General features: G+C 40.2%; 1 protein-coding gene across 2 annotated transcripts in view; it reads left to right on the forward strand.

Annotated features, from left to right (window-relative positions):
* The window catches only part of LOC134583541 (N-acetylated-alpha-linked acidic dipeptidase 2-like), a 121,337-nt gene that overhangs the window by 79,624 nt on the left and 19,397 nt on the right, over nt 1-22,316 (forward strand). For both annotated transcript variants that reach the window (XM_063440488.1, XM_063440489.1), the window contains exons 13-17: nt 765-865; nt 4,454-4,544; nt 5,730-5,982; nt 10,108-10,189; nt 21,870-21,962. In XM_063440488.1, the coding sequence (XP_063296558.1) occupies nt 765-865; nt 4,454-4,544; nt 5,730-5,982; nt 10,108-10,189; nt 21,870-21,962 (620 nt within the window). The remainder of the gene's footprint in view (nt 1-764; nt 866-4,453; nt 4,545-5,729; nt 5,983-10,107; nt 10,190-21,869; nt 21,963-22,316) is intronic.

The raw sequence follows: 22,316 nt of genomic DNA on the forward strand, positions 1-22,316 counted from the left end.
GCTGGCTCCACTGGTTTCCTTACAGATTCGCCTATTTTTAGCATTTCAAATAATTTTTCAGAACACTAAGCTTAAGGCTGTGTCTTCACTAGGACGGTGGGGGCGATGCGTACTGCACCGGGTGACACCAGCCAGATGGCCCATGCAGAGGGCGAGGTTTTCCTTCACGGGTCAGTGAGAGAGATCAAATATCTCACCCATCGACCCAGTGCACCTAGTAAACTGACTGTTTTCCTCACATATCCCTCATGTGAGCTCTGACACTATCACAGATAGTTTGGAGCATTCCACTGGTGACCCGCAGCAAAAAGGATATACGTTAAGCAACCGTGCAGACCAGAAGTTCTCAACAATGAGCCACCAAGGATCAATGGCCTAATGTAACCAAAGGGGGGATAAAGAACATATTGCGTTAGTTGCTCCTCCACCTCCTTCATGCACACACAGCGTATGCCATCTTACACTACATCTCTCACATGCATGTGTTTTTTTTGCTGCCAGTATTTTTTATAGTTTCTGGTATGGTATGGTATAGTATTGGAGGAGGTCCAAGAGTGGAGACACCATGAGCTACTGCATAGGGGGACACCAACCCTAGTGATGCCACTCATAGAGGGGAAGTAAACCATTTTAAACATTGTGGGAAAGGAAAACTTCCCCGTAAAAAAGTCAAAAGATATAATTTTTATTGTTGTATGCTATTTATGTATGGCAGACAATTGCAAATTTTATAATGCTAATCTGCTTTTTTTAAATTTTGTTAGGTGGAAAATCCAAACCCAGATGAAGTAAAAGCTGGGCGCAAAACAGTATTTGACACATGGGTTGCAAATTTACCATCTTCATATGATCCAACTATCCCAAGGTAGATAAAATATCTTGTAGAACTTGGTTAATGCTTAGTATAAAGAAGCTTTTATAAATTAATTAGCAAGACTAAATCCAACCCACCGATTTCAAACAGACACAAAAAACTAACATTTTCTCTCTCACCAATATCGTGCTTTACTAGGCACCCAATATCTAGACTTGCAGGATCTCCATGGCACTGAGGAACACCTATGTAATTAATACATATATGTGGCCTATATTTTATCCCATAGAAGATACATTTTATTAGCATGCTATACGTACATATATAGGAACACTATAGTCACCAAAATTACTTTAGCTAAATAAAGCAGTTTTAGTGTATAGATCATTCCCCTGCAATTTCACTGCTCAATTCACTGTCATTTAGGAGTTAACCCCTTCAGGACCGGCCTGTTTTTGCGATGTTTGTACGTTAAGGACCAGAGCAGTTTTAACACTTTTGTGGTGTTTGTGTTTAGCTGTAATTTTCCGCTCTCTCATTTACGGTTCCCATACAAGTTATATATTGTTTTTTTCACGACAAGAAGGGCTTTCTTTACATACCAGTATTTATATTATGTCATATATTGTATTTAAAAAAAATAATAAAATATGGTGAAAAATAAAAAAAAAAACATGTTTTTGGACTTTTACTTGAAAAATCTTTTACTTATCTACAAAAGCTAATGAAAAAAACTGCTAAATAGATTAAAAATTTTGTCCCGAGTTTAAAAACACCCAGTGTTTACATGCTTTATTGCTTTTTTTTGCAAGTTATAGGCCTATAAATACAAGTAGGAAATTGCTGTTTCAATATATATATATTTTAAATGTATCAATAGTGACATTGTTACACCGTTATCTGTCATAAATCCCCGAAACACACCTAACATGTACATATTTTTTAAAGTAGACAACCCAGGGTATTCAAAATGGGGTATGTCCAGTCTTTTTTAGTAGCCACCTAGTCACAAACACTGGCCAAAGTTAGCATTTATATTTGTTTGTGTGTTAAAAATGCAAAAAACGCTAACTTTGGCCGGTGTTTGTGACTAAGTGGCTACTAAAAAAAGCTGAACATACCCCATTTGCAATACCTTGGGTTGTCTTCTTTTGCAAATGGTATGCCATCATGGGGCTAATTCTCATTCCTTGGCTACCATACGCTCTCAAAGGCAACCTAACCAATCTGACAAATTTCAATAAAAAAAAAAAAGTAAAATCAAGCCTTATATTTGACCCTGTAACTTTCACAAACACTATAAAACCTCTACATGTGGGGTACTGTTATACTCAGGAGACTTCGCTGAACACAAATATTAGTGTATCAGAACAGTAAAATATATCACAGCAATAATATCCTCAGTGAAAGAGCTGTTTGTGTGTGAAAAATGCAAAAAACTTCACTTTCACTGACAATATCATCGCTGTGATATGTTTTACTGTTTTGAAACACTAATATTTGTGTTCAGCGAAGTCTCCCGAGTAAAACAGTACCCCCCATGTACAGGATTTAGGGTGTCATAGAAAGTTACAGGGTTAAACACAGTGCTAGCAAATTAAATTATCTGGACTTTTGGCCTGGGTTGGCAGGCAGGTCCCTCAAATTGCAATCATTAAAATTACTTAATTAGGTAAAAATATTACATAAATATGCACGTAGAATTTTAATATATATACATATTTATATATTTGACGTCTACGTGTATATTTATGAAATTATTTATGTAATTATGTATGTGGACATATGTATATTTCGTATTATTTTTATTTATTTATTTATACATAGATATATATATCATTACATTCTAAGTGTATTTTGATATAAATATATATATATCAATATCAAAATACTGTTAGAATAAAACTGAATATATATATATATATTTTTTTTTTAATTATTAAACATTATTTTTATTTTTTGTTATTTATTTTTATTAACATATTTGTATTTTATAATAATATATATATACCATATATATAGTTATTATATATATTGTATATATTCGTGTGTAATTTAAATATAAGTGTATTTTTATAATTATATACGTATATATAAATATAAAAATACACTTAGTGTGACATTATATATATGATATATATACATATATTATATATAGGTATATATAGATATAATACATGTATATATAGCATATATATATATACACATATTATTTTTTTTTTTACACTTTATTTTATGATTTTACAGATGCAGGGAGACTGCCTGTCAGCACAGACAGTCCCCCTGCAGGCAGATACACAGACCCCTATTGCGGTCATGTGATCGAGTGATCACATGGCCGTGGGGTCCTGATCTGCCGAGGGGGGACTGCCCGGGCAGGCAGGCAACCCCCCTGGACCGGGAGGAGAGCTGATCGCCGCCGTGGGACCGACGGCGATCAGGTAAGTTGCCCAAAACCGTTATGACGGTTCAGGACCGTCAGCGGTCCAAACGCACGTTTTACCGCTGACGGTCCTGAACCGTCAGCGGTCCTTAAGGGGTTAAATCACTTTGTTTCTGTTTATGCAGCCCTAGCCACACCTCCCCTGGCTATGATTGACAGAGCCTGCATGAAAAAAAAAAAACTGGTTTCACTTTCAAACAGATGTAATTTACCTTAAATAATTGTATCTCAATCTCTAAATTGAACTTTAATCACATACAGGAGGCTCTTGCAGGGTCTAGCAAGCTATTAACATAGCAGGGGATAAGACAATCTTAATTAAACAGAACTTGCAATAAGCAAAGCCTAAATAGGGCTCTCTTTACAGGAAGTGTTTATGGAAGGCTGTGCAAGTCACATGCAGAGAGGTGTGACTAGGGTTCATAAACAAAGGGATTTACCTCCTAAATAGCAGAGGATTGAGCAGTGAGTCTGCAGTGGCATGTTCTATACACCAAAACTGCTTCATTAAACTAAAGATGTTCAGGTGACTATAGTGTCCCTTTAATAATTATTGTATTAGCCCAGTTTGGGAATTCTTGCATGTCTGTTGGTAGCTTTACTTACTATTTTTATTGATAGTGCCAGCAGGTGACCGTTGATATAAAGCATGGTTTGAGAGGATAAGATCAAGAATAAAAAAAATGATTAACACAATGCATAGCATTAAATATTACTAACACATTATCGTAGGTGTGGAGAGTGGATGTGCCTTTGCAGTTCTGCCTTCACAAATTCTGTCAACATCGGCAATTGCCCATATGACAAAGAAGTCACTATTTTGTCTCACAATGTCTTTTGATCACATTGGAAAAATAAGTGATTACGAAAATTAAAGAAGAATATTTTTATTTAATACTAACACATGGAGGTTATTTACTGTAGTAAAAACTTGTCAGGAATTTACAGTGAATTTGAAATTTCAGGTCAAAGAACTGGAAACGTAGCCGACTGGGAGATTTGTTTTTCAGTTCAGGTACTTTGACCTTGAATTTGAAAAACACTTAAAATTCACTTTGAAATCCTGACAGTTCTCAGCCCTGTTAATGTGATCAAGTGAAATTATAAAAGAAAACTCAAAATTCTCAATTACAAACAGTATAAATAAAAAGAGAACAATATTGCCATGTTTACTCCAATTATATTTTGTTTTACAGGATAGGGAATCTGGGTTCGGGGAGCGATTATTCCTCTTTTCTACAAATTCTTGGTATATCATCAGCAGATGTGAGGTACACATATGACCAGGTATTGTATAATGAAAATGTTAAATGTGCATCTGTCACCCACACACTTAGTATTATCGTATGCACAGCAAGTTATCTAGTAAAGAGTTCAGCTTGGTCCTTCTCAGGAGGATCTTTAAAAAAAAAAAAACAGCACATCTTTATTAAATATAACATTAATATAGCAGCAAGTACCAGCAACGGGAAATTGTGAACACAACAAAAATGCTTAACTTGTTCACATTTTCAGTTTAAAAAAAAAAAAAAAAAAAAAAATTATTAACAATAAATTAAAAAAATAAATAAATACAAAATAAGGAAAAAAGTTGGGTGGTGCCATCAGCCAAGCAGATAAACTGCTAAAGTGGGGGTCTACTTAGAGAATCCAGGGCTGCCAGACTAGACCTTCATTATAATATAGATTTTCATGTTAATACTATAAATGACAGGGACAGATGGTTTCCAAAAAGAGATATAGGATGCTATTCAATTTAAGACAGAGCGAGGCAAGGCATTTAAAAAACGCCAGTTGCGCTTGTTCCCTGGACGCAGAGAATGACCCCTCTTTTTACCATAATAAAAATCTCCATTGTATAGGGCGAATTGGTCAGCTATAGCTCAGGTGTACAATATGATCAATCAAGGCAGTTTCCGATCGGAGTTCACTTGGTGCTCATGTTAAGCACCTAAGTATCAAGCAAGCATTCTGCCATCTCCTTGCAGCCAAGAATACATTATCCCACACTACTGATATAGTGCAGCCAGGCAAGATCACAGTCCATACTTGTCCACTATACAGACAAGCCCCCAAAAGGTGATACAACAGTCCATGGTAAGCCACTGCATGTTAACTTATGGTAGTTGTGGTTTGTGTTTGTTTGTTTTTTGCAAAAGGTGTCTGAAGAAAGGTTGTCTGGAAATCTTGAGAGTGACTACCAATTGTGCTTACTGCGTGAAACGCTAGGAGAATTATAGAAACACAAGGCCTTAGGGCTTGAAGATGCAATAAATAGAATATTCAACAAGTTTAGTTAAATGCACGCATACATTTTATTTATAGTATAATAGACTATGTTGACAAGTAGAAAGAAAAAAATGATCTGTAAAAACCCTTGCACATGTTTACTTTCAGATTCAAAGTCCAAACAAAATGTCTGAAATAGAACATTTACTGTTATATTAATGTTAAAAATGCCTTTGTCTTTAGAAATACTCCTTATCTTCATACCCAATGTATCACTCTGTGTATGAGACGATGGATCTAGTGTCACGTATCATGGACAGAGGGTTCAAGTATCACCAAGCTGTAGCGAGGCTCTGGGGAGAAATGGCTCTGCGGTTGTCTGATGATGTAATTGTGACCTTAGATTGTGTACAGTATGCAACAACAATGCAAAGGATTGTCAGGGACGTGGAAAAAACGTATGGACCACTGCTACAGGAAAAAGGCATAACTTTTGGTAAGTTAAAATGCACATTCTCTAATTATGATTAACGAGGAACTACAGAATCTGTTGGCGCTATATAAATGGTGAGAACTATATACAATATGGAAAATGATACAATAATCAACATATCCCAATAAAACTTTTTTTTTATAATGCTGAAACAAAACAAAACAAGTTTTATAGCCCGTGTGCAAAATTCAAAACTCCTCCCCCTGTCATTAGGAACGCCGAGAGGAGCAGGTATACTAAGATGGAGAATCATGCTGTATATGGTTTGACAATGTTCAACAGTCCAAAACATTTAAAAAGACATGGAGAAGAAGAGAAAATAAAACAAGAGGAAAATGGAAGCATATGCATGCATTCAAATGTTTAGCCCGTCATATTACATCTATCTCCCCTTCCCCAAGGGAAAAAGACACCCCATCCCGTAATGCTTAAGACCCTCTTTGCATCTAGTAAAAGACAGGGTGCTGGTTGGAGTCAAGGGGCTAGTAACCAGACTTGGCAGTACGGCCATAACCCATGAGCAAAAACGTGTCTGGTAAAGGAGAAAACTAGCATGCCTGTAGAACCGAAACCTAACCTCCTATAGACAGCAACAAATTGTTGACACCAAAGTGTGTCCCCCTCCCATCCAACATCCGCCACAGCTGAATTATCATCAAAAGATGGCCATTGACTTAAGCCATGTGTGGCAAAGGGTCACGTCCCGCCACCAGCTCCGTCGAGAACCATGCCGTGTACTCCAGGGTTGCCCTAATCTTAGATTGGAAGGAGTTGTCCGAGGTGGAAATGCTTAAGTTTTTAACTGAGCATGCACAGGAATTTCACAGCGCTATCTAGTGTGGGAAGATGACGTGTCCCACAGGGCCTTCATCTGCCCACAGTACCTAGGTCTGGGCAGAAAATAAAGGTAAAATGGGGGCCCAGGAGCATTTGGGGGTTCCTAGGGGGACAATAAAATGTAGAGGAGACGGGAGGGGGAGGTAAAAAAAAAAAAAAAAACACAAAACCCCACCCCAAAAAAAATAAAACAGATGCGGCCATGACAGTGACACTTTAAAAAGGAATAAGAAGGTTGAACACTGAACTGTCAATGTTATGGTTCTGTAATAAAAAAAAAAAAAAAAACAAACATATACCAATAAGACAGGGAATAATAATGGCCTAACAGGATGAATCGAAAAATAAGTATTTGTAAGAGGTTTTGTTCATTTATAAAGAAAAGAGCTGAGGGAAAAGTTGTCAGTTAAACACATTGCGGTCATTTTTTCATTTTTTGTTTTTAAATGTTTCTGATTTTACATAAAAGGTAAAAACAGAACCACAGCAAATAACTTTTTTTTAAAAAATTCTTTATTTTTGTGAGTTTATGCAAAGAATACAACTTATCACGCGAGTAACTGGTAAACAGTACGTCATAGCTGGCTATACATCACTCGGCTGAGCCTACTCAATTTTTGGTTATGGGCTAAGACACCCAGATTCATGTATGGGCTGCTATGAGGCGTAGGATGTGGGGGGCGTTTGCATTAGGCTTCTTACGCCGTAGGGCTAAATATTGCAGCGCGTTAAATATGTACTTCTAGGGAGGCGCTGGTATGGAGAGAAAGCAGGTGAGTAGCCGTCCGTGTCCAAGGAGTAAGGCTTGGTGCGTAGTGCTGCAATAGGAGGCTGTGGTTTTGTGAGGGGCTAACAATTGGCTGCTGTAATACAGGTGTATCACTTGCGCCCACTGTGTATAGGGGGGGGGCATAATCTCATGGCTATGTCTAAAGCCTACGGAGCCAGTGTAATAGGGTCATGGTATGTAATAACAGTCAACCGAAAATTATATGTAAAATGAGCCAAACAATGTGAAACAATATGGCACAGGTAGATGCCGTCAGAGAGTTCAGGGTGGGAGGTCGGTTGCCTCAGGTGCCTCCCTTCTAGGCACGAATGGGGTGATGTTTGCTACATTCCAAGCTATGCGGTCAGGCGGCGGTGTTCTCTCCTCTGGCAGGCCCAGGGATTTCAGGAAGGTCGGTGCTTCAGTAGGGTGTGAGATGGCAAATGTCTTGCCCGCTTTATTGGCAAGCAGGCGGCGTGTGCCCTATTTCTATGTGATCGCATTCTCCTGGAGGAGCTGGGTGATTGGTTTTAGAGATCTTTGCCATGTCAGAGTATGCCTTGAAATGTCCCGGTAAAATGCCAGCTGCGCTCCCTCAAACGATACCGTGGGGGTACCCCTGACTGCACCCATGATAACCCCGGGTCAGAGTCCCGCGCCAGTTTCAGCAAAACATCCCCGGGTACCTCTGGATTTGCGTTGGTTGCATTGTGCAGTCTGAAGCAGGAATCCACCACTAGCTGTTTGTTCTGTTTGGGCATGAGGAGAGTGGCAAGGAGTCTCCTGCAGTAGTGAGGGAGCTCTACTCCTGAGATCGGGTCTGGCAATCCCCTTATCCTCAGGTTGCGTGCCCTGGCTTTGTCCTCCATGTTGGCTATTTGGGCTTGATGGTCGGCACATTGTTTCTGCAGCGTTGCTATAGCTGTGTCTGTAGCTGACTGTGCTATTTTGCAGCTTTCTGTGCTTTCCTCCACTGCTTGTACATGTGTTGTGAGGGTTGATACAGCTTCTCGGACTGGTGCCATATCGGCATTGAACATAGCCTGGATTTCTTTCATTAGGGCTTTTATGTCTGCCTTAGTGGATGGGGCTGAGTCTTCCAGTCCTGCTTGAGCCTGTGGCTCTATTCGCCTCCTCGGTGGAGGGGAGAGGTCGGCTGTGCTGCTGTCCTCCTCCTCCGACAGCGGTGTATATGTCTCAGCGGGCGCCATCTTGGCGGCATCATGTCGCGCGGCCGTGCACATAAGTGTGCCGATATATCGGGAACCCGAGCCCGGGTCCGAGCGCAACTTCTTGGATTTCTTCCCCATATCGTCGGGGAATAGCCTGTGGCAGCTGGAGCCGAGAAGCGTGGGTATTTTCGTCCCTTTTCTCACTATATCCGCACTGAAAGCAAATAACTTTTGAGATCACTGTAGTGCTCTTTTCCTGGATAGGAGTGTTTGTTACATGAACATAAAACATGTATTTAGTTTGAGATGGTTATAATTTTATTTTCAGAATTGTATAGATTTTCTGCAATAAATCCTGTATATAGAGGGGTCATAAAACGAAATGGTTTAATAATACGAAGCAGTGCACAGTGCGGTAGTTCTAGTATAAAAGCAGGTGTAGCTTTGCAGACAGTCTGATTTATAGTGCATCTGCAGAATCCTTAACGAGGCTTCATTCATGCACACCTGCTGTGACAGAAGAGGCTGTCGGTGCCAGTAAGCCAGCAGAGCCCTAGTACTGCTATTTAGAGAGTCAACTTCATCAATAAATAAGTAAATAAGTCACAGAGCAGCGTGTTCACATCAGCAGCAGCTAATATGCTTATGTGCAGAGAATACGATGGAAATCTTAGGAAATTGGACATAACAATGGATTAAGTGGAAATTGTATACAACATTTCCGGGACTCTTGAGGCATTAATATTTGGCCCACTGTCATTTTTTAAAGAGACACTATAGGTACCGACACGACATCACCTCATTTAAGTGATCTGAGTGCACTGTCTCTCTTCCCTGAACCCTGAAATGTAAAGGAACTGCAGTGTTTACCTTGCAGGGTTAAAATGGACACTAAAACAACTTTAGATAATTAAGCAGTTTTGGTGTACAAATCATGCCCCTGCAGTCTCACTGCTCAGTTCTCTCACATTTAGGAGTTACATCACTTTGTTAAAGCAGCCTTAGCCACGCCCCCTGCATGCGACTCCACAGCCTTCTTAAACACTTCCTGTAAGGAGTCATCTGATGTTTACACTTCCTTTATTGCAAATTTAGTTTAATGTATAATTCATTATAGCCTGCTTTGTTAATATCTTGCCAAACTCTGCACTAGCCTCTTATATGTAACTAGAGGCACTTTCTGAGTTTAAATCAGACAACGACAAAGCGCATAGCAGAGGCACAATATAGAGTTAGAATTACAGTTTTGAATTCCTAACACTACAGTGTCCCTTTAAAAACAGTTTAACAGAAATTTACGGAGCATTCTTCGCAACGTTTAAATTGGATTAACTTTTTTTCTTTCCACAGACACAGTGAAGAAAGCAGCCAATGAGTTTAAGGCAGCAACTCGTGCCTTACAGAAAAGAGCAGAAAATGCCAACAAGCAGAAGTAAGTAAGAGTGGTATCTGTGTGTCCTCTCAAAAAGATGTCTGTTTACCAAGCATTTAGACCGCTGCAAGATGATGTATGCTTCGTAAATGAACTGAGAGATCTGAAGAAAAAAAAAAAAATCACTATCACTTGGAAGGTGTAAAGTACAGGAGAGAGGAGATTAATTATGCAGAGGTTAGCAAACTTGGGAACAGTAACTGAGAAGATAAAATGGTGGACACAGGAATACTTAATATAACCTAGGCCAGAGGGATTGGATTGAGGTATATCACCCGTGTCAGAGGAATTGGGACTATAAATGGAATGACAAAGCAAATGGGAACAACAAAAGGTTTAGTAGGAATGAGAATCTTATAAGAACGGAGGAAGGCTGAGATATGAACTGGCAGCAGGGGAAAGGAAAATGTTACCAGGAGTAGAGGATTTTGGAAAACTTATTGTGGCAGTTAAAGGCATGGTGTCACTGTCAACCTGGAGGGGTAAGGAACAATCTATCAATTGTGCAGAGGGCGGTGCAATGTGAAATGGGGCAGCGGAGTTTGTTAAATCAACTTGGGGCAGTTTTTGGCCAGAAAGTGTTTTAAACCTCTGATGGAAAACGGGATGAGGAGAAGGCAGTACTCAGTGCTTCAGAACTTAACCAGGAACATAATGGACATAATTAATATGCTCTTGCAATAATTCAAAATATACTGCTTAAGTAAGATTTCAGGTCTAAAAATATTGTTCCTCTTAGAAAACAATGTTGTTAGCATCATTTGTATTGTAACTCTCTTCTAACTGTTCTAGGAAAATGAGATAACATGCGTTATACAAATCCCCACCACCACCCAAAAAACCTGCAAACATTGGGACAATAGTAAAATGTCAAGGCTACGGTGTTTCTGCATTTTGAGGCAGTTTCCTTTTTAACAGAACAGCTTCCTGACACAGAGACATGCCATTTAAAAAAAATTCTCTTTGTTATAAAAGGAGCCCACGTCAGTGTAGTTGGTATGAAAAGGGTATTCCACACGACCAATCCAGTAATTCAATTTTTACTAAAAATATTCCTAAACTATTTAATAAAAAGGTCTCTTGTTCTTTCATTTGTTAATTTATTGGCAACAGTTACATAAACCAGTTAATTCACCAAATAGTGAATTTTGACTATAGCTTAATTGGAGATTTTTGTTTCCAAATCAGATATTTTGGCTTACATTTTTCAATGAAATCACAGTTCACGATGTAGAGCCCTGTGAATCGTGTTCACTAAATCACAATGTAAATGACCATGCTACCTTTGCAGTGTTCTTTTTTTTTTTTTTTTTTAACAATATGGTTTACACTGCTAAACAAGTTCTGCTCACTGGCTCCCATATTAAAGCAGCCAGGTTCTAGGAGCAATGAGGGACTTGTTGGCAGGTGCACCAACATTATATTATTTTCCCCCATTCCACAACCCAGAGTGAGCACAAAGATTCCATTTTAGGAAGAGGGACCACACCTCAGGAATTCAAGAAGGGGTCTGAAAGTCATTAACAGAACACATTTGTTTGGGAAAATATATATTAAAAATATATGAATCACATGAACCAAATTTGCCTTTATTGCACAAGTTACATGCATGCTGAGAATAGTTAATGTATGCAAAAATCTCTATATGTAATTAAAATAAAGGCAGCTCTTGCTCCAGCTTACCTATTTAACTGGAGAGATAAGGAATGACAATTCAGAATACCATTTGTATGAGCACCATGTGAGGAAGTAGTTGCATTGAAGACATTTCAAGCACTTGCAGCCAAACTGCGTTAGTCAAAATGCTTCCATAGGAAAGCAATACAATAAATGTAATTGTGTCCACATTGTGATGTCATAAGGATCCTCTGATGTATAAGGCATCACACAGGTATGCACAATGCTTTTCCTACAGACTAGTATGGTAGCGTACTGACTGACTGAAAACACTACATATGCATTGTAATGAAATTACATTAGCCAGTTCTTGGTTAAAGGAGATTTTACCAGAATAAGATGCACAGGTTTTTTTTAATAATTTTTTTTTATAATTCTTTATTGTGAATTTGCATCCAGAGACATTAACAAAAAAATAAAGAGAATAAGTAAATTAGCAGGAGAAAAAGGATAGGGAGTCATGATCAGTAAAAAGTACTGCAAACATTTTTATTTATTATTTATTACTGGTATTTATAAAGCACCAACAGATTCTGCAGCGCTGTACAATTAGTAGAGGACGTAAAATATACACAGACAAATAGAGAGGGTCCTGCCCATAAGCGGAGATCTAGCCATTCAAGCTCTTTTATACAAGGTAACAGACAATATACTATGACAATCACACATGATCTGTGTAAAATGTCATGACATGCAATTACAAATAAAAATGGTCTCAATGAGACTGCCAGGAGTGGAAGTGGAAGAAGGGAAGTGAAAGGGAAAGGTGGGGAGGTATCACCAGGCCTCTGTGGCCACAGCATGAACCGTTTAAAAAAAAAAAGTATTGAGGAAGGTGACGATGAACCTTGTTGATGCTGGTCACCAGGTCATTAGTTTGAAAGTCTTAAAGGGACACTCCAGACTCTTAAAGCACACGCAGCTTGCTGAAATGCTTTATGTGTGAAGAGTGTGTGCTTTTTTCTTTTCATTTCATAGAAAGTGCAGATTTCTATAGAGAAGAAACCTTGTTACACCCGCTTCCCCCCAGCTGCCAGACAACCAATCCAGTTACTTCCTGGATTGTTTAGTTCAGTGGAGCTAAATTCAAGAGGCAGCAATTGCTCGGAGCACCTGCCTTGCAAAGACTTCTCATTGAGCTGTAATGGGAAAGTCTGTGATTGGACAGCCACAGAAAGTCTGGGCTGGGGAAGAAGTCATAAGGGTTAGTTCGGTATTCTATTAACTATACATTAAGAAGGAAGGAGGGAGGGGGCGGGGCCTGACTGGCAAGCTGGCCAGACGTGCTTCTGAGAGCTCCTGCACATTATTAAAAAAAACGCTTTAAAATCGACTAAGAACCAGCCTTTAACAAGCACAAAAAGCTCAGAAACAGCACAGCAGGCATCCCCTATGACAGGGACTCACAGGATCCCACACTTTCCGATCCAAGAGGCTTGTTCTGCCCTGAGGCCTTGAGGCCTACCAGGACGGCGGGCTCGACTACGGGAGGAGGCGGCCGATCCCCCGTGAGAGAGAACACGCTGACCAAAGGTAGCCGAACTCACCCTGCTACCCCCCCCCTTTGGACCGGTGGGGGTTATCCCGGTCCCCACTGGGCATGGCACCACCCTGTATAGCCCACAACTACCTGAGCCTTAAACCACGTGGCGGTCCCAAGATGGCCGCCATGCAGAAGCCCTCACTGCAGCAGATGGACAAAGGGACTCGGGACTGGATGCGGGGCTTTGAGGCCAGATTCAACAGGATCTGCATAAACAGCAGGCCCAGGATCAGTGTCGCACCTGCCCAAGCCCATCGCAGTCAGCGGAGGCCGGTCACGGCAACACTGCCCCAGCCCTACGCATCGAGAGGCAAAGCCACAACAAAACCCACTGGGAACCCTAATACAGAGGCAAAGGAGGAAAAGCAGAGGCAGGCACTCTGGGCCCGACCAAACCCCCGACGATACGGTAAGGTTCGGAACGGCTTGAGAGGCCCCCGAGCACACCGTCCAAGACTCCACAAGGCTCCCTCTCAGCGCACTGAAAACTTCCTGGCACGAGAGAAACCTGCAAGAGGTCCACAATCACCCACCTTACCTCCTCGCGGTAATCACTGGGGGCGATATGGGGAGAGTCGAACCCAAGCCCACAGACCAGCGGGTCGACAGACAAGCACCTGTGCTCTGAGAAGCCCTGACCCAACACATGGAACATGCCCCTGTACCACTAGCAAGGCGTGGGAACGCACCCACACCAGAGAAAGGTGGCCCCCTTGTATGCAGAAAGGTGGACATGTATCCTGCAGAGCACGCAGCCTGCCAGCACTGGGTATTGGCTAAACAAACCCATGTAGGTCACCTAATGCACAGTCTAGTTTAAATATATTACATGATTGTGAAGGTGCATACTATATGCAATGACTCTAAGATCTCTGCCATAATCTTGAAAATTCAGGACTTTATAAGATCTAACTCAGAGGAATAACCCAGTAGCCGTACAACTCAATTATATTCCATCTAGCAATAGCAATAATCATTCTCATGTTATCTTGCTATCGTGTCTAGCCTCCTCTCTGCCTTTCAAAACACACCTCTTATCCTGTAGAGCCCAGCATGCTTAGACAGTAACTCATGGTCTTAATTATAAGTACAGTGCTATACATGTCTACTTAACTCTTGTCAAATGCAGATAGCATAGCAAATAACCAGTATGTACTGTTATAAGCAACTTGCCTAGGTTAATTATTTACTGCGTGTCATGCCATATTTGTTCCTCCTGACTACTAAATTTAAAACTGGGCAATGCTACCAATGCCATACTGATGCCTTTCTATGTATACCGTTCAGTTTAAACTTAGGTTAAGCCATTAAAACAGGGCACTCTAGCTAGCTAAGCAATGTTTAACAATGATTAATTATTAGTATATACTCTCTGTATGTTTGCAGTCTTAAGCCTGATGATCATAACGTGAACCGCTACAACAGACATACAAAGTTAGCGTGTATTAAGCTTATTTACACATCATAAAAATTGTGCCTTTTTCCAAATGCCATGCAACTGTTAACATATCCCTGTTTTTAAATCGCCTGTAATTGCTATCGTGGCATTGTAAAAAAAACTTTGTGTTATTCCGTGCACAACAAAAATAAAGAATTAAAAAAAAAAAAAAAAGAAGGAAGGAGGGAGAAGGAGTAAGTAAAGAGGGTGGATAAAAACAGAGGAAATGCATGAAGTCTAAATTTAAATAAAAGGAAATATCCACAAAATTAGATTGCTATAAAGTATTACGATAGGTTTCTGTTTAACCAAGGGTTCCAGGTTTTGGGAAATAATTCAGATGAACTATGCAGTTACAGGTGAATTGGAATGCTAACAGAGGTCCACAACTCAGCAACCGTGGAATTATTATAATTATTTGTAAATGTTTTTTTCTTTTCAAGCATTAGATAAATCTGCCGCTTTGGAGTCAAGATGGTATTATATACCTTTCGTAAAAAATAAATTTTATTCTGTATGGAGTGTTTAATTCAACTGATGGACTTAAGACTTTTTACAGTACATATTACTATCCAAATACACAGCAGAAACAAATTAGTGTTGCTTTTCTTTTTTAACTCCCAGAGTTTCCTTTTAATATTTGAGCAAATTTGATTACATTGAACAGATAAAAAAAATGACAAATACTGTGAGTATTGCTGTTGTCTGCGTATATTAACTGAAGATGAAGAATACACCATTTTAAACTTTGGTGTACTGCAGAAATGATGTTTCTGCTCTCTCTGCTCGTATTAGATAATAAACTGTGATAGCGATGTCTTCTCTAATTAGAATATTGCACAGAGTGAGAATGTGCTGTGACAAACTACAGTGATTACAATGTTACCCGACAAGCAGAGATACATTCAGCATTTACACAGATTACAAAAAAATATATAGCTCTAATAACATGTAATGGAACTGCACGTTAAAAAGTCTGCTTTTTACGACACCTTGGAAATTACTTGATTTATGTAAGCAGACTAATTATCTGTTTAAAATGTTTAACCTAATCATTATCACTTCACAAAATCCAAGAGATAAATAAAGTCCCAGTTCACCAGGACTGGACCATAATGAAATACCAATATCTGCTCCCAATCTTGTTTATCGAATGCATCACTTCTATGGATTAATGTAAAATGATGTTCAGGTCACTATTGTGCCTCTTATGTGTATATCTTTATACAGATGCTTCTTCTTAATAGAGAATTCAACATGTGCTCAATTGCCAGCAGACAGATATACAAATATTCCACAGGGTTCTTTTAGGGACTTTTCATTCAACATCTTGTATTATACATTTATGAAATTCTTTACAGATCCACTTATCTCCATGTGCGGGCTCACATTATATAGCCAAGGCTAGTCATTACAGAACGATAATCAATCAGGTGAGAAATATCTCCTGCGTTACAGCATCTAGAACACTTTGTGTAAGCAACATTATCTGCGTTTATGGGCACATACCACACACCATACACAATGCACATATACCTCCCTAAGGTAGAAATGTAGTCAGAACACAAATTAAAAGTATGTAAAATGTAAACCTATGCAGAGTAAATTAGAATCTATGCTATCAAATATTGAAGAAGTATTTAAACTGGCCCTTGACGTGAGTAGCAGTATGCCACCTGTACATTACATGTTCCCACTAGTGTACTTTCAGATGGGAGAAAGCGAAATCCGTCCATATTGATGTACAGGTGTTCACATAATAAACGAGCAGCTAATTCTCTGTCATCAGGTTTATGTGTAATACAGATCAGCCTGTGCACATGGCAACTGCATCCCATCATTGCTATTAATAAGCTTAGTAAGCAAGGCATGCTGACATGTTGTATGATATGATGCAAGATTGGTGAACATAACCTCATTATGTCAGTACACTTAGTCCTAAGGGCTAAGTTACAATACAATATACATACTAGGAAAAAAAGACTAGTAACCCACAAGTAAATATTCTGGGCTCCAGCATACGTCAGAAACCCACAGAATCTGTTAAATTATTATTTAGAGAATAAATACCACAATACGCAGTTAACGTTGGGCCTATTTTAATAATAAAGGATATACTTTCAAAGTAACTATTCTATATTATTCTATATTAATTTGTTTACAAAGAAGCTCACCATAGAGACCCAATCCTGACTTGTGCCAGCTCAATGGTCTTGGGACAAGCAATCAAGCAAAGAATAAGTACAAGGTAGAAACTATAATTTATTCAAATATAAAAAGTACATTAAGGTAAAGGAAAAGGTTTGTGCATACGTCTGGGCCACTACTAACTCTACACACTAGCAACCATAGAGCCTTGTCATTTGTCAAAGAACGATTGGGGTTGTGATCAGCATTGCAGGTTCCACAAATCAGGAAGTCCAACAATGTAAAGTCCCATCTTGCTAAGAGGAATATTAAATGTTGGAAGCCTACGAAGCATTTCAATCATATAGCTATTTTTTATTTATTTTTTTACGGTTTGATACATGCTTAGCATTTTAGGAGACAAGATCATTAAAATAAGTGATTTGCAGATATCATAAAGTGCAGTACAATATAATTTAAAGATAAAAATATGTATGCATTAGTATGCTCATAAAGGCCTTTATTAAGTGGAATTAATTGCACATCCCTTCAATAACAGATTCAATTATAAAGAACAAACAAAAAGAAAAAAGTAAATAATGAACATGAAATGTAAACATAATGTGCAAAGTCTCTAGTCATATTTTATTCAGTGTGAAATGACTTTCATTTTCAGTAAAATTCTGCATTATATTTGCTTTCATTCTCTTTTACATATGCATAAATGAAAAAGACAACCCAACACCTATGAAAACGCCTTTTATAGAATGTACGGTATTTACTGCTACATGTGTGGTCCGAGTACGACAAACTTAAACTGACTTTGTCACCTACTCCTCTAAAATTAGTATTTCAGAAAGACAAACTCTTCATGAAAAATTCACATTGACAGTGTTGGAATTTCGCTGAAATTTCAACGTAGCCTAAAGATATACTAAGACAAAGGACTACTCTGTCTTTTGTATGTTCCCTATGCCTGACAAACTTGACAAAAGGCAGAGCTACCCCTTTCACATTTTGCAATTCCTTCAGTTGTCATAGTGATGGCTGAAAAAAAAAAAAAGGGGACATGGTCTACTGAGGCTTCCACAGTATGACAGAATCCTCCATAGATCTACAACACTGACGTGGACTCCTGACAGTTGAAGGGCCAAGACCTAAAAAGGGACTTAAAGCAGCACTGTTGTGCAAAACGTACCTTTCCTCAATCGCTTCCCCTTCTCTCCCTCTCTCAGGATCTGTTCTTCATTTCTTACGGTCTGCTCAAGTTTTCTTTAAAACAGTAGGGACTATTTTGTCTTATGTATTTTTCCTACGCTTGACCAGCTTTGACCCAGGGGAGGATCAAAGTCTGCTCTATTTCCTGTGGTCAAAGCAATTTCCCCACAATTCTCACCTTCTTCCTGCTGCTTCATTCGGCATTCGAATGCCGGCAAAACTACCGAATTTCGTCCTAACAGAATGAGAACAATTCGTCCATTTGTGTTGGGAGGAAATCGGGACTTTTGTTCGGATCAGAATTTCATTCGAATGAAACTCCCACGGTATTAGTGAGCTATCTACTAAAAGGCTGAAAAACCAATTTAGGTTACTTCGTATTAGTAATAAATCTTCCCCTACTCGCTATACTGCGAGTAGGGGCATGTCTACCAAACACCCCCACTACTTTAATAATACCTATAAAAATAATTTACAGGGGGGACAAAGTGTCCCCATCGAACCCCCACTTGTGTACCAAGAGTGGGGGCCACTAAACTAAATGGGGGACCTAGTGTCCTCCCTCTGCCCCACCCATGAGCGGCGGGGTGGGGGCCCCAAGATACAATGGGGGGGAGAAGAGGACCTTTGGTCCACCCCCCCGACCTCGACCCATGAGCTGCAGGTGGGGACATAGATAGAATACAACAGGGGGGGGTTCTATTGTCCACCACCCTGGCCTCCACCCACTAAGGGGCACTTTATTAAAGTAGTGGGGGTGCCCCTATTTGCGGTATAGCGAGTAGGGGCAGATTTATTACTAATACTAAGTAATATTTACTTAGCATTCGTACATTTGGCTGAAAGACCAATTTAGGTATTTCAGCCTTTTAGTAGATAGCTCCCTAATACCGTGGAAATAAGAGAGCTATCTACTCGAGGCGCAAAAAAAGATCAGAGTTTCATTCATTCGAATGAAATTCTGTTCCGAACAAAAGTCCAGAATTTAGTAATAAAACAAATGGACGAACGGTTCTCATTCTGTTAGGACGAAATTCTGCAGTTTCGCTGGTGTTCAAACCCCGAATGAAGCAGCAGGAGGAAGGTGAGGCTTGTGGGAAAATTGCTATGACCACAGGAAATAGAGCGGACTTTGGTCAAGCGTAGGAAAAATACATAACACAAAATAGTCCCTACTTACGTTTTAAAGAAAACTAGAGCAGACCGTAAGAAATGAAGAACAGATCCTGAGAGAGGGAGAGAAGAGGAAGCGATTGAGGAAAGGTAATTTCGGCATGATAGTGCCACTTTAAGTTGAAAGTGGTGGTAGCTGCGAGGGACAAGATCAGGTAAGGAAAACTCACCTTCCCCTGTGAAAACGTGAATACGTTTGTGGAGGGGAAACAAACATGTATTCCTAACGCTATAGTGTTCTGCTATTCATTTTGCATCAGGAGGCAGTCAACTGTTTGTCTTCTCATTCAATCCAATGCTTCTCATATGAAAGCATAGAATGAAACGTTTCACTATAATTTGTTGATGTTCGATGTAAAATATCACATAGTGGAGTCAAACTCTGATATTGCAGCAGACTCACCCTCTCTCTAGTGGCTGTTAGGAAGACAGTTTTTGATATATGTAAAAAAAATACAACTTTTAAAAAGTATTTACACTGAAGGGTAAAAGTACAGGTCCAACACAAAGAGACTACATCATTGTTCTGGGTTCCCAAAATTATCCTTTAAGCCAAACTAGGCATAAATTTAGACTATGCACTCCATCAGGTTTGAAAATTAAAGAAATCATAAAAGTCTAAAATGGCTGATTCAATTCAATGATTATTAATAGCATCTGGCTTACATGAAAGTGTTGTGTGACAAATTAATAGTAAGTTCCTTATACTAAATACAATATTAAAGGGGCACTCCAGGTTCCAATACAACTTTATTGCATTTGGCCTTATTGTGTAGTGTATCTTATAGTATGGTATCTACGAGTCGCGTCTCCCTTCCCTCCCCTCTCGCTGGGCCACTCGTGTCTTCCCATTACCCCTCATATTTCTGGCTGGGGCTACGTGGTAAGGGTTTTGGACTCGAGGAGTCCGGGTCCGAGGGGCTGTCCATACGGTGTCAGAGGATGCGTTTCTGAGTAGAGGGAGTCAAGGGGGAAGCAACAGACTAAAGGGGATGTATACCAGAAAAACTAAAAACAACAACAATTAACAAGATAGGTATTTGGGCTGTAAATTGCCTAGTTCACCCCAGTGTCTCCAGCCAGCCGGGGAGGCAGGTGAGTGGTCAGTTCTTTTGCGTTCTATCAGTCCTATGGGGGGTTCTGTAGGCCTTCTTTGCGCCCCTGATCTCTCAGTGCCCCTTTCCCGTGCTGCGTTATCGCCGGATTTGTGTGGGGTCTCGCTTCTCCCATGTTCTGGGGGTACATGTTTGGGGAGTTGTAGATCCTTTATAAAGTTTGTGGGGTCTTCCTCTGCTGCCAACAAAAAGATTTTGTCCCCGCGTGGCACCACCAGCGTGCCAGATGCCCCCCACCTGTATCTGATGCCCAGGTCTCAGCTGCCGGGTAATTGGCATGAACCTTCTCCTCTCCAGCAGGGTTGCAAATGGCAGGTCGTCAAACACCTTGATGTGGAGGTTATCCACCGCGGTGGTGGGCATCTTCCTTGCGTGGGTCATGATTGCACCCATCGTGATCGCCAGTCTGTTTGTAAACTCCAGCAAGGCCTCAGGGCCTATGGTTTCTGGTGCTCCGCGGATGCGTACATTTCTTTTGCGATGCCTGGTCTCTATCGCGGTCACCGTGCGGGTAAGTTGTGAAAGTTGTTGGGCCAGGGAGGTCATTTTGGTCTGGGTCTCTGCTATGAGAGCGTCTCTGTCCCCTTCTCTAATCTCTATTGCTCCCAGTCGCGTTGTAACTCCAGTGATCTCAGACCGTACCTCGTCCAGATCCGACTTCCATAACTTCCGTAAGTCGAGCAGTAGCTTTTTAATATCGCCTTTCGTAGATGGCGAGTCGTCGGAGTCAGACTCTTCTCTCCGGTAGACTGCTTTAGCGGTCTATGTGGACGAGGGGTCCCCTTCGTGGGTCGATACCTCTGAATCGCTGGAGCTTTGGTTGCTGTCCTGCGCCATCTTGGCTTGTATTGGCTTTTGCGGCCTACTGAAGGACCGCCTGATGTCCGGCGTATATGAGCCCTCCTGGCCGGTTAGTTTTCTGTGTTTTCGTCCCATCACGTAGCTGAGGGTGTCCGGGCAATATTAAGCCTGTTTTCTGTTCTATTTGCGGCAGCTTCGTGGAACTTTGTCTATTTAAACTGTGTGTTCAGCCGGAGCTCCTCACCCGCACTTCTTCTCAGCTTCCCAGCTAGCCACGCCCCCCGCATTTGGCCTTATTAATATGCTGTATTTTTTTTTGCATACTCTCAGCTTTACAGTTTTTGTTAACCTGCCCTTTTAGTAAAGCCCCCTCACTTCAGAAAAATAATTATTTATCAAATATATGCACAGACCTTCTGGCATAAGGGGTGTGGCTATTGAACCCTATTTTTGTATGTGTGCAAAAACAAAGATTTGAGCATAGAAAAAAATAAGGAATATTAATGATGTAAATTATTGGTACCTATAGTGGCCCTTTAAATTTACTAGTTTGGATGTAACAATGTATTTTCTTTTCTTGTTTCCTAGCCCTCTGGAAGTACGGAAAATAAACGACCAATTGATGCTTCTTGAGAGAGCTTTCATTGATCCCCTTGGGGTAGCAGGCAACCTCTACCACAGGTAATGTATAAGAAAAAATACTTTAAAAAGAACACTACAAATACCATAACCACTACAGCTCACTATATGCATAGCAGGAAGTTCCTAAGCAGGAGTTTTCATTAGCTCTTCTGAGCTAAGAGTAGCAATGCAGCATTAGCTCATTGGCGGTGAGTGTCAGCTGATTACTCTCTGCCAATGAGCTAAGAGCTTTTAGCAGGAAGCTGTGGAGGTGGGGAGCGCCACGCAGCAGACCCTAGGTAAGAAGTCATATCGTTCTAAATTGGGCACTGTAGTGGTTATTGAGCGTGCAGTTTTCCTTTAAGAGGTTTAGATGGATTATGTGGTAAAAAGTGACAAATATGCAAGTTATAG

The sequence above is a fragment of the Pelobates fuscus genome, chromosome 13 (assembly GCF_036172605.1).
Source record: "Pelobates fuscus isolate aPelFus1 chromosome 13, aPelFus1.pri, whole genome shotgun sequence".
Taxonomy (NCBI): domain Eukaryota; kingdom Metazoa; phylum Chordata; class Amphibia; order Anura; family Pelobatidae; genus Pelobates; species Pelobates fuscus.